General features: G+C 44.1%; 2 protein-coding genes across 2 annotated transcripts in view; one reads left to right on the top strand and one right to left on the bottom strand.

The window, feature by feature from the left end:
* Window positions 1–27: 27 nt before the first annotated feature.
* Window positions 28–1,410, bottom strand: LOC147797852 (uncharacterized). Its single transcript, XM_087142514.1, has one exon. The coding sequence runs from the start codon at window positions 1,408–1,410 to the stop codon at window positions 391–393; it is 1,020 nt and encodes a 339-aa protein (XP_086998640.1). The 3' UTR covers window positions 28–390.
* A 3,446-nt stretch (window positions 1,411–4,856) lies between these two features.
* The window catches only part of LOC147797851 (PIH1 domain-containing protein 2-like), a 30,734-nt gene continuing 18,279 nt past the window's right edge, over window positions 4,857–17,311 (top strand). Inside the window, exon 1 of the mRNA XM_087142441.1 lies at window positions 4,857–5,054. The gene's annotated coding sequence lies outside the window, so the exon portion shown is untranslated. The remainder of the gene's footprint in view (window positions 5,055–17,311) is intronic.

Below are 17,311 nucleotides of genomic sequence, written 5' to 3'. Positions count from 1 at the left end.
CTTTCTCTATATTTCGCCTCTTTAGGCTGTCCTCGCCTTGGTACTCTGGCCCCTTTGCTGTTCCAGCTGTCCCTCGGGCCGTTGAGTCAGCTGGCTGTCGTTTCCCGACTCCTTTGCGCCCCGTTTGCCCCGTTGCGGACAATCATGTGCAAAATGGCCTTTGCCTTTGCACCTGTAGCACACGTCGTCTGACGTTGCCTCGCGCCTGACAGTAGTCCTAGGCGCTCCTTGTCGCCTTCCTTGCGTAGCCTCGAGCATTTTCGTCATCCGCTCTAGCCATTCGCGAACTTCCTTGTCGCTCTTCTGAAAGGACTCCTGCAGTTGGCCACATCTCTCCTCAAACTCGTTTCTAACTGCTTGCAGTGAATCGCTTGGTGCTCCATCCACCCCTCAGGCAAACTTCGTCCGCTTGTCGCAACGTTGCTCCTCGATCTTGAGGAAACCCTCTGTACTCAAGGCGGCGCGGATGGCTTCATCCAAGGACGACGGTTTGGCCCTGAATACTCCTTCATGGATGGCCTGCTCCCGTATAGCATCGGAGAAGTGCCCTCGCGCTAATCGATCACGGCCCTCTTCTGTCAACTCCGGATAAGCCAGCGCCGACAGATCACGTATGGACTGCCCCAGCTCTTGCAGCGTCTCCTTTTCTCTCTGACGCCTGTGGCGAAGTTCCATTAGGTGGTTCTCCGCCAGTTGCCCAGGCCCAAATCGTTTCTCAAGGAGGCCAAGCAGCTCCTTATAGGTGACTTCTTTTCCACTGGTGGCTAGGTTCCCCAAAATCTTCACAGCCTCCCCCTGCAGGCTTGCTGCTGGGAAAACCTTCGCCTCCTTGTCAGTCCATCTGTTGGCCAACTTGCATGCTGCAATGTGCTGTTTATACTCTCGCCACGGAGTCTTTCCGTTGAATTTGTCTGGCAGGATGTTCGGCCGTTTCCCGCTACCTGTTGTCGCACAGCTTTCCGTCTCCACCTTCGCCTTCACTTTCTCTTCGGTACCGAGTGACTCCAACAGGCCATCTCCGCACTGGGTACCCTGACTCACGTACATTGACCAGTGTTCAGTCACTCTCGATGGTGACGTCTCTCTGCCGGTGGGTGTCCACCTCTCGCTGTCGTTGTCGCTAGCAGTAGGCGTCGAAGTGGTGGGTTGTGTAGGCGCCGGTGTAGGCGGAGGCGCAGCTACCAGAAATCTTCTCGGTTTAGGGGTGGGTCGAACTTTCGGCCCCAAGGTTGCGATCGACAAGTCTGGTTCCCGTTGACTCGTGTCAAGTCTAGCTAGTAGTTCTCTCACTTGCTGCTGAAGGCGCTGGTTCTCAGCTTTCAGAAGTTCCGACTCGTTGTGCTGGAAGTTGCTGTCTGACGAGTCGTACGTCGACAGGTCGCCATCAAAATCTATGAGGCTAACTGCCATCTCGCCTAGGTAGGTGTTGCACCTTCTCACACCCTGTATAGGCTACTGGTCACTGCTGATTCTGTGATGCCAATCCCACTTCTGACACCAAATTTGTAGCGTGCCGCCGGCCCTCACACTCGCCAGTGGTGTGCCGTCGGACAGACGCTCGGGATTAGGCCCTCCCGACGAGCGGTTATCGGGAAAACCCGGGACGTACCTCCGTTTGGGAGAAATATACCCCCAGGCACCGCATGAAATCCGCAGTAACCCACACTTTCTCACCCACTCTGGTTTATTCACTCCTATCTAGGCGTCTCCTATACAGGTGGCGGGAGACTTGAATGCAATGGAACTCACTCAAAACTTGTTATTCCACTCACAAACTCGGCTGCGTACCTGTCTGGTAGCTCCGGCTGCCGCGGGGTCCTCGGTCCGGCCGATTACTCTAAAGTGACCCAGGAGTGCGAGTTTGTGAGAGCTAGCTCGCGTGTGTACCAAGACTAACGTGCAACATGCAGAGCGCGACGTGCAGGAAAAGAGAGCGACGTGCAGAAAAAGAGGGCGACGTGCAGCGAGCGCTGCCTTATATACCACTAGCAACACACGCACTGGCTGCAGCGGCGCGGAGCCACCTCGCCGGGTACCAGCCCTAGACTGGCACTAGCCCAATGTTTCGTTACAATATTAATGGAAAATATATAAAAGAGTGCCGGACCTCATTTTGAAAGTGTGAAATGCGAAAAACCAAACATCGAAATCGCTTTATAATATTGATTTCAGGAGTCAGCGCACCCGATTAGGAACAAAGACGGGGAAAATCGTTTTCATAACTGATGTCCGTTTTCAAACGATTTTGTACCATCCTAGATTTCAAAAAAGTGTAATTTTCTCTTGAGCAATGTGTAGGGGGGGACCCCTGGGCACACTTAATTAGCACCCCGAATGATTCGACCCACAGCCTGTCCCAGCCCAATTGATTTCAGGAGTTAGCGCACCCGATTAGCAACAAAGACGGGGAAAATCGGTTTCGTGGCTGATGTCTGTTTTCTAATGATTTTGTACCATCCTAGATTTCAAAAAAGTGTAATTTTCTCTTAAGGAATGTGTAGGGAGGACCCCTGGGCACACTTAATTCGCGGCCCGAATGATTCTGCTCACAGGCTGTCTCAGTCCAATTGATTTCAGGAGTCAGCGCACCCGATTAGGAACAAAGACGGGGAAACACTAACCTAATGGGCCAGCCTTGTTGACATGCGTTATCATCTTTTATCGTGGCCTCGGAGGAGACCGCTGTTGCTTTGTAAGTCATGACAAATGAAACTTCAAATTTCATGAAACTCACCTATACACTTTCCTTCCCCCTTGGTACCCCCAACAGTGCATGAAAACTTAAAGTAATCAATTTTTCTGTCCATGGTGTTGCCCCCTATATTTAATACATATTAAAACACATCAGCCACAGGCCCTTTTGATGCTGCTGAAAAACACGCGTTGCCCTGTTAAATCTTATTCATTGCAGCAATCTTGTTGTAATAATTATGACAGTTCGACAAAATAATCATAACTGATCATTTGCTCGCGAGAGTAACATACCGGTATATCCCTTGCTATTTACTTGGCCACATAGAAAACTGCTAATATCAACAAAACAGTTGGGGAAAAATCATAATGGGAACAATGTCCACTTCACTTAACCCCAAAACGCGACATTATACCTTGCAAACGCGAGTCAACAGTATCAGTAATTAATTGACAGAATTACAAGCAGACACTCCAAAATAAATAAACGAGCCCTTGCGTCGCCGAGTGGCAAGCTAAACTTCCGATCTACCAAAAACACCACAGTACAGGGTGGCGGGCGAATTACGTGTTGACAGACATTACCAATAGGCAGCCGTTGCATTGGAGGAGACTGGACAGCTGTTGTCTTCCTACTACTCACATACAAAAATGCAGTACATTCTGGGAAGCTCAAACATTAATCCTTCCTCCCTATCAACCCCATTGAATTTAAACTGACAAAACCCAAAATGTTATCTGCGTGCTGGGGCAACGACGTGTCAGAAACTATTGATACAAATCAGCCTAGACAGCCTGTGGGCAGATTAAACTTTTTTGAAATCTAGGATGGTACAAAATCGTTTGAAAACGGACATCAGCCATGAAAGCGATTTTCCCCGTCTTTGTTCCTAATCGGGTGCGCTGACTCCTGAAATCAATTGGGCTGAGACAGCCTGTGGGCCGAATCATTCGGGGCGCTAATTAAGTGTGCCCAGGGGTCCTGCCTACACATTCCTCAAGAGAAAATCACACTTTTTTGAAATCTAGGATGGTACAAAATCGTTTGAAAACGGACATCAGCCCAGAAACCGATTTTCCTCGTCTTTGTTCCTAATTGGGTGCGTTGACTTCATTATAGAGCGATTTCGATTTTGACGTTTTTGTGTTTCACACTTTCTTAATGGCTTCTGGCACTCTTTTATATTTGTGCCATAACATTTCATGCTTCTTCAGAAATTACCGATTTCATGTGCTTCCAACTTCCTTAATAGAAGAGAAACTGACAGTATACAAATTGCGAACCCGTTCGCGAAGGTATTATTTTGGGGCCATCATTGTCTGTACTAGCGCCCTCATCCATTTTGCATGAAGGCTTAGTGCTTTTTCGTACACATTCCGTCTGTATTTCCTGTTTGTAAAAAAATATCTCAGTTGTTCACGTTGTTTCATAGCTAAGATACATTCCGGCGAAGGATTTATTTAAACATTACTTTTTGTCTGTAGTTTGTTTGTGGACGTTTATGGGCTCTTTCGGCTATGCCGTGATCGGCCTCCGTAGAATTTCTTTCAGGTTATGTGAAGGGTTGCGTGCAGCCGTAAAAATAGCGTCCAGCCCAAAATCAGGTTAGCTGAACATCCGGCCCGAATTTCGTGCCAATTTCAGCCTGGTGGGCTCATGGTGGTGGGCTACACATCACGCGTGTTATATATTGATTATGGCTGGCGAGCCAGGGCCACCTTGCTGACTGGCCGCTGTCAAAATGTCCCACATAAGGCTACGTCTCTCGTTAGTGCGCCTTTTATTTCAAAGCAAAGACAGAGCTCGAAGCAACATCCGCTGTCACGGCTCACTCTCAGCATTTTTGTGTAGACGTCATTCAATACGTGGTTTCGTCCACCTGTTTACAGAGGGAGTATTTTGAGTGTGTGCGTGAAACATGACAACCGAGATGCGACACATTGGTCATTAACCGATTGAATTTCAAAAATATTAAAATTGATTGTGCTGTCAAATTGTGTTTTATATTATTTTTCCAAATTTTAGTTCAGAAGTGCTTATTTGTTGAGAATAATTGACTTCAATGATCCCTTACACCATGCACCAAAGGAAATGCCTAGGCTCAAGGATGACGTTTACACATTGTGTACTTCGAAAACCCTAGTTAAGTTTGCACCGTACCGTGCACGCCATGTCTACCGCATCAAGTACCATGGCAACTTTTCCAAGATCATGTGAATAAAGTGACATACGCAGTCCTTCCATTTTTCTTTGACATTTTTTCAGGGTTGCGTTGCATACGCCTACATGTACCTCTGCTTTGGTGTTGTGAAATCGGCAGGTTCAACTCGAAAGTTGTTAATGTTATTCTCCAACTTTGGTCGTAAGTGTTGGTTTTACTGGTGGACGGAGGAAAGCCGGACAACGGATAATTTATTTGCGTCAACCTTCAGGGATGAGAAAATAATTCCCGAGAAAACAACCAATAACCTAGCCCCACTAGTGTGGCACGGACTCTCACTTCCAATCCATAACGGACTCTGGATCGGGAGTGAGAGTCCGTGCCACACAAGTGGGGCTACCAATAACCATGACAATGAACAATTATCTAATTATTCACATTTGGAACACTTGATCGGTTTTGTAGATCAAGTCTAAAATTAAAAAGGAGTAGGCCTTTCGTAGGCCACTAGGGCCTACATGTATATTGTGGCGAATGCAACTGACACCTCTTGTGGTGGACCCAGTAACTGGCCGGATCAGGGATGGAATTGACCTGGCCCAACCCCACAAATATATTTATTAACCTTGAGCAAGGGTGAGCGGCTACCCTGACACAAGGGGGGTATCAGTTAACGAACGGCGGACTAAGCCTAGGGGCAGTTCGTTAGGTGGAAGTTTACCACCAATTAGGAAAGACTGGATTTATCTGGCAATACAGTAATGAAACACAGGGAAACCTAAATAAACCTCACAGTGACACAGGATTTCCAAGGACAATAATCGAGTATTTGATTTATTGCAATAAAAATCAATAAGGAATGTAAATCACACAAGGTTTATGTACACAATACACCTCACAAGGCAATACAATATGCCTCACGTGGTTAACTAATTACCCGACTAACTTAAACACAGCTAGCCTACAACCCAAGGGTTACCTCACTAAATAGTGATAGCCCTCACACAAATAACACAGAGTGTCATGCAAAACAGGGTCGATCTAACGAAAGGGAAATTACCCTCACAGTGATCTGAGCACATCAGTAGTATAAAAGTGACAGTTCTGGAGCACGCGCCTCTTTTTGCCCGGTTTTTGCTCAAAACCCTTGGGTAGTACATCGACCAAAGAAATCGTCGAAATCTCTTCGGTGGGAAAAAAAGGGAAAAATGGGAAAATCCAGGAATGACGTGAATCCCGGCTTTTGATCAAAACCCTTGGGTAGTACATCGACCCAAAAATCTCGGGGATTTCCACTTCACTGACCTTGAACTTTTGACCCCAGCTGTAAACAACTCGTGACCTTGGCTCTGTTCAAAGCAAAACACGCTATATAAAAATAATAGTATTTAAAAGAACATGTTGAATAAAAATGAGAAAAATTTTAGAAACCTAATTATAAATTAGAACTATGTCAACACAAATATATATCGTCTCAAATGACCACGAACGTCTAAATGCCGGCAACAAAAACCCCAAAATTACCTATGGCCCCTTTGACTCTGGAAATTTAGTCATTTTAAGACCTACAGGGTGTTCTTCCAAGATCGCTTATCACCACGAGGGGCAAAACAAACGACTGTTGATTAGGCTCGAAGACCCTTGTTACGGAGTCAACCCAGTTTATAAATATGGTACTAAGGAACCTACTGGTCAAGATCAAATTTGTTATCAGATATCTCCCGATACCGAGTCGTTGCTATTATGTATAAATGAAGAAGTTTATAATTATTTTGAAAAATTAACAGATAAGATGCTGGAAGATCTCCCCGCGAGTACGCGTAACTCTTTTAAAGTGTCTCAAAAACTAGACGACATACCCGATATGATCAATTGCTTAGTTAAACCGGCTTATACCGATAAAAGTAGGATGTACGTTAAGATCGACTATAATGCCTCTTTGGTAGATAAATCGTTTAAAGAAATTGATCGCGCTCTTTTTGCGAATAAGAAATGCCAGGCGGTCTCTTTGATCTCTCCTAAAGATATTTATTATGGCGCCCACGGTTCACTTTCTTGCGGAGCGAGCGTTAGATATCGAGTCACGTCGGCTATGCTCACGGTTGAAGAAAAACCTTGCTTTTGGGAAGCGTTAGGGGAGAACGAAAGCGAGTGAAGAAAAACCGCTAGGGGAGAATGAAAGTGAGTGAAAACGAGTATTATCAAAATTTAACCTCGGTTATTCTTCGGAATAACTGGGGTTAATTTTTTTTACTTTAAATAAATAAACCCTTATATAAAATGACTGATGCGGAACTTTGTCACTTGTTGAATCTAAAGGAAGTACACACAATTGGAGCAACGAGAAACGTGCAACCGAGGCCACCTTGTAACCACCAAATACTTGAAATGGACGAACGATTTGCGTGTAGACATTGCGGTCAAATTCTTGGGTTCGCTTCGCTAACTTCGTACACCCCAGCAGACATGGGAGATCGGTACTACAAGCATCACGTTTGGAAAAAACCCAAGCCACCAAAATCTAGAAAAACGTTGCAGAAGTACAACATTTGTTTTAAAAACGGCGAAGCGGGTGAAATAGAATATAAGTTGAACCAAGTTTTAAACGGTAAGATCTCTAGAGGTAAACCTTTGAAGGCTTTAATTGTGGTGTGTTATCAAGACGTCACTGTGGAAACCGAATCTAAGGTGAAAGACCTTTTTCAAGTTTCGGACAAGCACTGGAAAAACGCTATGGAGAAGTTTAACCTCGCCAAACAAGACGTATTAAACGTATATAATAAAATGGAGACTCACACTTTTCACTTGACCGAAAACCCGCAGACGTTTAGATTGAAAAATGAGATCAACAACACCAAAGGCAACAAAGTCGTCCGGGTAAAGAATATTCAGTTTGAAGCTGGATATTTTAACGTAACAAACGCCACTGAAATTGAGTGGGATACAAACTTGGACGGTAGGCCAGCGGGGGTACTTGGCGAACGACCACCCGGTATACCCTCAGTGGTAAGAACGGTCTCATCTCCCAATCCAGAATTAGTACAAACAGCTAAAAACAGATTGATCCAAGCAAATAAAAGAGGCGAGTTAGCGGAAGAAATCAGAATAATCGCTGATGAAATTGAGCAGCTAAACCAAGAAATCGCAACATTAGAAGATCAGTTAAACCAAAGACAACCGTCAGAAACGCGAGTTCGTTTAGCTTTTGATATCGACGATAAAAAAATAAAATCAGCTTCACTGCTCGAGGGGCAAAGACAAGCTTTAGATGAAATCTACGAAGGGAATCCACCAACTCGACCTACCACTACCACCAACTCCCCCAGGAGACCCAGAAGAGAATTAACTAAAAGACTGTTTTTGACGGGGCTAACTGGACCCATATACGACAGACTTCATTCGCGAAGCTCATCCGAACCATTACCCGAGGGCCAAAGAGGAAGCATCGTGGTATCCCCCGGTTATTATAGCATGGACTGGTTTCACTTTTTGTTAAACTCGATCCCGGGCATTTCTTTTAAGGTTCACTCGGAATCTAAATGGGTGACTTTGGCCATTACGGACCCAATCTCAAGTTGCGACTAAACAAAGAAGTGTCCAAGCTATTAAACTTACCCAAAATAAAACATTTACCCAACGTCAATTACGAAGGCAATTACGATTTAAACCCCTTGAAACTCGCGTTTATTCATTGTAAACAATTAAATACATTTGATAACTTTTATAACGGGCAGACTTTAGACTTGCTAGACGTGATAGTTACCGAGCCTAGCACCTGTAATAACTGTAAAACGCCTAAAAAGTTAATACATAGAAACATCAGTGAATTGACTTTTTCTGTTAAAAACGATAAAGGTGAGCTCTTGAATAACATCGGCAAAATTTTAATCGAGTTAGACATTTTTTAAAACGCGTAATTATAAAAGTAATAGGATGACGACTAACATATACCCGGAGTTGAATTTAAACTCGACTGAACAAGTGGAAACAAAGGTTTACAGACTCAGAAAGATCGAAGAAATTAAATCTCAAATCCAAAGAGAACGCGACGCGAGGGAAGCTTGCTACAAAAAGATCAAACGACTCTTAACCGCGCTCGGATACGTAGAGTACGGCGTGGAAGCACTGGGCGCCACATCGGCAGCCGTGGGAATTCCCGCCATTTTGGGTGTTGTCACCGGACCCGTCGGGCTCGTAATGGAAGGCATCGCAATCGGCGCGTTTGGTTTTTACGCGGTTCTAAAGTACGCCTCCCGTAGACTCGCCCACAAAACTAAAAAACACGACCAAATTCGAATTTTGGCAGACGCTAAATTAAATACAATTGAGGAATACGTATCTCACGCGATTGAAGACGGTGACATATCCCAGGAAGAATTTGTCCTTATTTTATCCGAGCTGAAAAAGTTTAACGAGATGAAAGAAAAGATCAGATCGAGTACGTCTACAAAATTACAAGAAACTAAGGAAACTTCCAAAGAAGAATTCGAACGTAAAGTCAACTTGGCGAATAAGTTTTACAAAGTCGGTTAAGTACGAGCGTAGCGAGTACGAACGAAGTGAGTACAAAGAAAATCCAACGAACGAACGAAGTGAGTACGAACGAAGTGAGTACGAGGAGAATCCACCCACTTATCGAGAAGCGACTATTCCAACGGCACCTCCTTTTTAAAATTCTTTTAAAATAAATGGGAGGCAATTTTAGTAGTCTAAATATTTTAGTAAACGAAGACGATTCCTTTACAGCCGAGTTTCCAAATTTAACGCACGCGTATAAATTACCGAAAGTAACCACGGATGAAGCGGTAGATCGCTGGTCTGCCGAGTCAATATCGTTTTACTAAAATCAATTTAATTTCGCGGTGTATTGCGCGACAACGGCCTGCGGTGTGGGTTTTGATCTGCTGTCACACCCTAATCCGTACGTCTCGGCTTTATTTAACTTTCACGTGTATTACACCGTACGAAAAATATTTTACGACTGCGTGATGCCCATTCCGAGCGACGACGTATTTGACGCGTTACACAATAATTACGACCATCGGAAGTTTATAGACACGTGTCTTTTATACGGAGTAGACCCGAATAAATCGTACAAACAAACGAGGGACACTTTGTCGAACGGATTAGGCACCGCTTATTATTACGACAATGGATATATACCTGTTCCGGGTAAAAACTACGACGCGCACGACTTACACGTGACCAACGGTAAATACGCGGGATCCACTTACATGGGATTTGGATGGGCTAAACCACCTAAAGGTTCTGGTCACGCGAGTACATACACGGTTACCTGGATTTCACAGTCGGACGCGGTCACTTTGGCCTGGTGGGACTTCGTTCCTAAAAAGTCTCGGTTGACGGACGTGGGAATCACCAAGGTAAACGAATCAATTCGAGCTTACGTCTACGCGTTACTCGGGGCACAGGCGCAGACCAAGACCAGCGTTTTGGCCACCGGCACCGGATTAGACGCGCAAAGGCAATTTATTACGATTGTGGAATCTTTAATTAATTCGGACCCCGATCTGGAACAGTCGATCGACCAATTTCAAGATTCGCTACAATACGCGAAAACGCGGTTGAATTTCGTAGTTGCCCCGGGGTTGTACCTGGTGCCCTCGGAAATGGACTTACGCATCGGCATGTTTGAGGGATATAACAATTATTTACAAGTCGCGACTGAGGATATGAAGACTGGATACGTACCGAGTTTGAATAACGGAACGAGTACTAATGAAGAAGCGATTCAACCAGAACCAGAAGTGTTACCGAGGAAGCCAATTGTAAAGCCGGTTTTTAGTAAGCCTTTAGACGCTCACGATGAAGAGAAACTATCATTAACCGTTGGAGCCGTTGCAGTGGGTATCGTCGGGTTTATATTGTATAAAATTTTAACTTAAACGTTTTGAACTAAGGCATAAAAAAAAAATTCACCCCAAATTTGGGATGAATTTTTATCTTATTTTTAAATCTCTTTTTACCCTTTTTGCACGTACGTCAAAAGCAAAACACCTGCGCCCACGAACAAAGTCCACACGTGCTCTGCCACCCACCCGACGGCTTTACTCGCCACGTTAAAAATCCAGCTCAAAATGCTACCGATGATCCCGGGCAAAGCGCCTAAAGCTTTCAACCCGAGTTTCTTTAATACGTTTGCCAAATTTTGCAATTGACGTTTGATCCAATCGGTGACCCCACCTTTGGAAGGAGGAGCCGGCGTTGGTTTAGGTGCGGGTTCAGGTGTTGGTGCCGGTTCACTAGTTCCGGCACCCCTGACGCTAGCTACGATACTACTAACGATGGTACTCACGGCTAAACTAAAAGCCGTTAAGATGCTTACGATTGTGACACTTTGCTCTCTAAATATCGTTCGAATCTTATCACCCAGGGTGTCATCCGAATGTAAAGCGTAACTAATTACTTCTTTTATTCGCGTTATTTGACTTTTGAGTTTACCGTTTAATATGTCTCTTTGTTCTTGTAGTATTTCGAGTTGACCTTGCAATTCACGTAAACGACCTGAATCTTCAGAAGTCTCGAGACTACTTATTTCTTCAATTTCTGCAATTTTAGCTTCGTTTAATCGTAACTGTCCTCTAATCTTTTGAAATGATTTATCTAAAGCGACCAACTCACGTTCGCTTAATCCTTCTGTTTTAACGTTTGTATCTTGGATGAGCTCTTCTACGATTTCACTTACTTGATCCGATATTTGCGGTAGCTCTTCCGTTGGAATGCTCTCGGGTTGAATGGATTTTAACTTTGATTGTGCTTTTTGCACCGATCTTCCATAATTTTTAAATCCTAATTTGTATCTTATAAAATCTTGCGCTTCACCCGTTCCGGTGTATCCAGCAGCTTTGGCGTTTTTGACGATTGTGTCAAGACCGACGACTACATCTGGATTTCTTTTGTTGGTTAATAGCACATCACCGTATTTGCCTTCTCTTTTGTAAAATAAACCTACGCCTTTGCGGTAATCAAACCTTTCGTAGTGAAGTACCGATGGTGCATCTTCTCTTCCGGCGAGTTTAAAATATCGGTAAAAGTCGTCTACAATCGGACGGGTTATGAATACCGCTCTCCCTCGTTCTAAAGGATCACCGGGTAATGTTATCGGTCTTGGGTTTACGCCCAATTTTGATTCAATCCAGTTAGTCTTCCCGCTACCCGTCTTGCCCACGATTAAAGCGCAGTGGGGATTCTTAAACATTTCATTCTCATTTTTAATAAACAAGATTTTTAAAGTTCCCGTCTTCCACCGTTAGTTGAGAATCCATAACTAGGAATACGTACATCGTCAGCGCGCCAGCGGTTTCGGCCGTTCGTTCCATCTGTATAGAGATGTCTCCTCCTCCACCGAGTGGCCTACCCGATCCGTGGGCGGAATTATCGTCGGAACTTCTGAAGTCGAGCCACAGACCGTATTTGTCTTTTAGATAGTCCGCTAGGTCTACTCCCAACAAAGATATATCTGAGACGACCCCTCTCGCCGATTCTTTATCCGAATCGCCAAAGTACTTTATAACTTCGTTCCGATGTTGATACTCAAACAGACCCTGCGAGTACAATTGATTAGGTCTACCTTCGACCGTGACGACCGTTTTTGTGATATGCGGATCATAAAATTTTGGGGGGCTCTTGGTCGTCGGGTCTTTAAACAGGATTAAAATTCCTTTTAGACTTTTAATCGTCTGGTCTATGCTAATATTCCATAGCGTATCACTCTTGTTTACCGCTTGCTTCTTCCACGAGTGAATCCGGTCGAATAGATAATACATCGTTTTCTTGTTTCTCAAGGTTTGCGCCAAGTCTCGATTGGTGACGACTTCGTATTCCAAGGTCAGGTCCGAAATTTGATATTCAGCCGCGGTATCTGACGAGTTGACCACTTTGTCGTGCCCGTTAAAAGTCAGTTGGTACGTCAGAGGCTCTTTAAACCACGACGGGTAGAATGGAGCGTGATCCGTCAACATCGGCGTGTCCAGTGGAATCGCGTATCTGTTTTTAAAAGCATCGGCAATCGCCTTATCTTTACCGTTGTTTGCGGCTTCGCTTTTATCACCAGCGCCGAGACGTATCTTGGTCACGTTTTCTTTCTCTAGTCCAAAATACGCCATATTTTTAGTCTGCGACAGGGGTAACCAATTGTCCTTAAAATTGTGAAATACGTCAGCATTCCGGTAACTCACGATCTTGTTTCCCTGGAGAGATATATTTATTTCTGAAACCAAGTTTCTCGTCACGTTCTTATAAACTGTCCGGTTGTCGTCCGAGGCGCCGTCTAGATCGAGTTTAAAAGCCAGTTTGGCCGTTCCGGGTACAATGACGTCGTCAACGCCCAGAGCTGGAAATTTTACGTTTAACGTGTGACCCGCGGCTATGGTACGCGGGTTGTGCGTAATGGTGACTTCGCGCCTTTCGCCTTTGATCGCGCGAGGAACTTTAAGTCTGCGACTCGGGTTTAGCTTTTTAGTGTACATTACTTTTATATAATAGTAACCTTATTTTAAAAATGGCTAGTGCATTGATGATGGTTGGAGGAGCGATAGTAAACGCCTTGGCATTCACGGGCTCAAATTTTTTATTTAGCAGTTTATCAAAAAGTAAAGTCGACGAAGAACGAAAGCGTCACGACTTCGCGTTGGAGCAATTGGCGCAAGCAAAGGAAGAATGGGAACAAAAACGCGTACACATGCTAGACTTTTTAAACGAATGAATGCGACAAGAACGCGCGAGTCAGCAAACATTTGTAAACGTGGACGAAGCCCTACGAGCTTATTCGGAATTGACCGGTAAGAATATCACGCTGTTACCGCCAGAGCCTAAATTGTCCGATTTTTACGAGCCTTCCGAAGATCAAAAAATTTGCGAGTTTGTTTGGATTATATCTGGGACGGCCTTGGTCGGGTTACTAGCTTATCGATTTGCGTAACTTATTTTAAAATGGAGAGAGAATTTAAAAAACTATTTTACAGCCCACAGGGTTACTGGCGAGGAGAAAGCGCGGTGGACCGTCTCCACGAAAAGACCGGTGCGGACAAATCGGTCGTCAGAAACTGGCTAAAAAAGCAAGCCGTTTGGCAAATATACTTACCCCCACCACATTACGTACCCTAACCTACAATGTTGCAATCAGAATCGGTCGAACCTAATTACGCGCATCAAATGGACGTACTTTATTTACCCTGGGACCGCGTCAAAAGAAAAACGTTTAAGTACGCTTTGACCGTGGTAGACGTGGGTTCGCGGTATAAAGAGGCAGAACCGTTGACCAGTAAAACCGCCGAACAAGTGAGTGAAGCAATAAAGAAGATTTACGAGCGATCACCTCTGACCTGGCCCAAATTCATAATGGTGGACTCGGGGTCTGAATTTAAAGGCGAGTTTAAAAAGTTAATGGCAAAAAATAAAGTACAAATTCAAGTGGGCGAACCTGGGGTACACAGATCTCAAGGAATCGTGGAAAAGTTTAACCGCACTTTAGCCGAAAGGCTATTCGACAACCAATACGCTCAAGAAATGTTAAACGTGGGCGAGCGAAACGTAGAATGGGTTGAACGTTTGCCCCAGGTCGTGAAATCGTTAAACGAGGAAAAAACGCGGTTAATCGATGCCGTTCCTGGAGAAGCCGTCAAATCAGACCGAGTGAAACAAGAACCGAGTGCACCTGTAAGAACTACCCAAAGAGAACTTCCTCCAGACGCGGTCGTCAGGTACCTCTATTACCCGGGCGAGCAAGAGGGAGGCACCGTCAGAAGGGCGACAGATCCGATCTGGTCCGTAGACGTCTATCAAATTGAAAAGCGAACTAGTCAGTTTAAACGAGTGAAAGGAAAACGCGTCAAAACGGGCCCAACTTTGTACTATTTATTAAACGGACCAAATAGGAGTTTCGTCAAAGAGGAACTTCAGGTAGTACCCGAAGACACCGAATTACCGGAGTAGCTTATGTCCTTATGCCCGTAAGCCAACGTATCGATTCCGTTCGGCAATATGTAGCGCTTTGTGTCCAACGGCGAGAGGCTTAGTTTATTTTGTGAAATGGTGAACACCCGATGTTTATCCGATCTAAATAATTGTTGTTTATTGAAATAATGCGTTTGGTCAAATAGGCAGCTTTTATACATCTCGTGGGTTAAACTTTTCTCGGTTACTACTTTGGAGACCCCTTTCGCCTTCTTTAAATTGTGATCAACCGTCAGAATCGAATACATTTTTGGTCTGATGCACACGGCTTCTAAAATTGTTTTGCCACCAAATTCGTCTTTCATTTTGCCTATAACTTTTTTATTTTTGACGCTGTAAAGCGGATGATCGGGCGGGTAATTACTAAAGTCAAATAAATTGCGCTTTTCGTTTAGGTAACCAGTTAAATCGTCGGAGCTTCGCTCGATCTGAACTAATAGAGAATCAGTGTCCGTATAAAGTAAATTTACTTTTTCACCAAAAGTTGATTTTTGTTCGTTGTAGTAGAAATCGTACATTAACGTTTTTGAGATATCGAGAATACTTACACCGCAATATATTGGCTTACTTAATTTTTTTTGGGCTCGGTACATCTCCACAAACGAAAGCTCACAGTCCCCAAATTGCACCGTTGATTTATAATTCGGTTTATAAGTTAATTTTTTTGTATTTGGCGGCGTCTTGTTCGTCCCTCAATAAATGACCGTCAATTCGATATCTCACATTTTCCATCGTCTTGCCAAAGACCGAATTGTTCATCAATTTGAAAAAGTCTTTCTCAAAATCATTTTTTGCTTTCTTGCGCAATTTAGTGTTTTTGTCAATATAGCTCTTCATCCACGGCTTTTGACGAAAACGCAGTACCCGGTGAACTTCTCTGATCCACAACCCTAGTTTGAGATATTTTTGCAATGTGCGGTAATGAACCACATATTTTCGTTTGGTGTTGAGAGTGGCCACTAGTTTGTCTACCAAAGTCACTTGCTCGCCATTACCGATTAAACCCCGTTGATAGCTCGAAAACCATTCGTTCGGCACCAACATATTTACGGGTGCGAGTGGAAAGTCATTATGTTTGCCATGGTGACGTTCCGGGTAATCCATAGTAATCTCAAACATGTAACCGTAGTCGTCAGTTAGTCGCAACTCTTGGATGTAATAGTAATTAAATTTTGCTAAGTCTGTTTCCCAGGTAAATTCCCCTACGGGTAGATATTTGCTCATCGCCCAGCCGTATAAATTATTTGCGTCTAGGTACATGATTTGTGACTCTGGCTTATTGGGGTCGTAATCGGGTAGTTCTAGATTATTGGCCTTTGCATGTCGCTTTGCACCCACGCTCGAAATACCACCTCTTTTGGCCCTTTCAAAGAACAAGTGCTTGTCGATGTCTGTCAGTAGTTCCAGTTGGATACCCGAATGCTTTAAGAGGGCGTCCCACGAAAGGCCTGGCGCAGTATAATAGTTGGCCGGGTCAAGGCCGTAGTTCTTTTTGCATACCTTCCGGAAGTTTTGAAATACACCCGCTAGCAATAGTACGTCCGTTTCCACGTATAAGTCGTGGTAATCTCCCAAGTTTTTACAGCCAAAGGCTTGCCATACTGTCTCCGCACGAGCATATTCTTGCTCGGTTATCCCTCCCTGCTTCAGAGAGCTATAGAAAGCGTCTCTAGGTGGGAGCCATCTCTCTTGGAACCGATCAAAGGAGTCTATATACTCATAGGGGTAAATTCCCTTTTCCAAGAGTAAACTCGTCCTCCCTTCGGTCGTACTCGCTGCGCTTTTGTTTTCTGGAAACCTTTTGCAAAGTAAGTTAAAATCATCGGGTGAACAATTTTTAACCAACCGATCTAGCGAAGCCGCCATAAAATGAAAGGAGTCCAAAAATCTGAGTTGACCAAAAGAAAACGAGATGTAATTTTCGGTATTTTTAGCGATCAACTTAATTGATTTCCCGTAAAATTCGTGAGCTCCTTGCATAATCAAGTGTGCGTCGTATTTCTCGAGGTTATGTAAGATCACCGGAATGGGTGTTTGATCGGCCACTATTCTTAACTTGAGATTACAACTAGCGTGCGCTGGACCTCGATACTTACCCGTCACGTGACAATGATCTCTAACCTTTCTAAAATTGTTGATGGGCTTTTCGCAATCTAAACATTTCCATTCTTTGAACTCTTTATCTTTGCCTTCAACTTTAACTATACGACAAAACTTGATTTTTTCTTCTTTTGTCTCTGGTGTTTTTGGAATATCACATTGACAGTGAGATTCACCTGCTTTTGCTCGATCTATCAACTTTTCGCATATCCAGCATCTATTACATTGTTCGTAAATTTTTTGTAATTGATCATTCCAAATCAACGGCTCTTTGTTTTTAAACGTTTCATTTATTTTCTCTGTTTCCTGAGAAAGTGATTCTACAAAATTAACGGCCGCGTCTTGACCTCTGTACGTCTTTTGGCTAGTGCAAACTCCATCGC

This window comes from Acanthaster planci, linkage group LG10 (assembly GCF_054643075.1).
Source record: "Acanthaster planci isolate LZ-2023a linkage group LG10, COTS_SCS, whole genome shotgun sequence".
NCBI lineage: Eukaryota > Metazoa > Echinodermata > Asteroidea > Valvatida > Acanthasteridae > Acanthaster > Acanthaster planci.
This window is presented reverse-complemented; position numbering and strand designations above follow the sequence as displayed.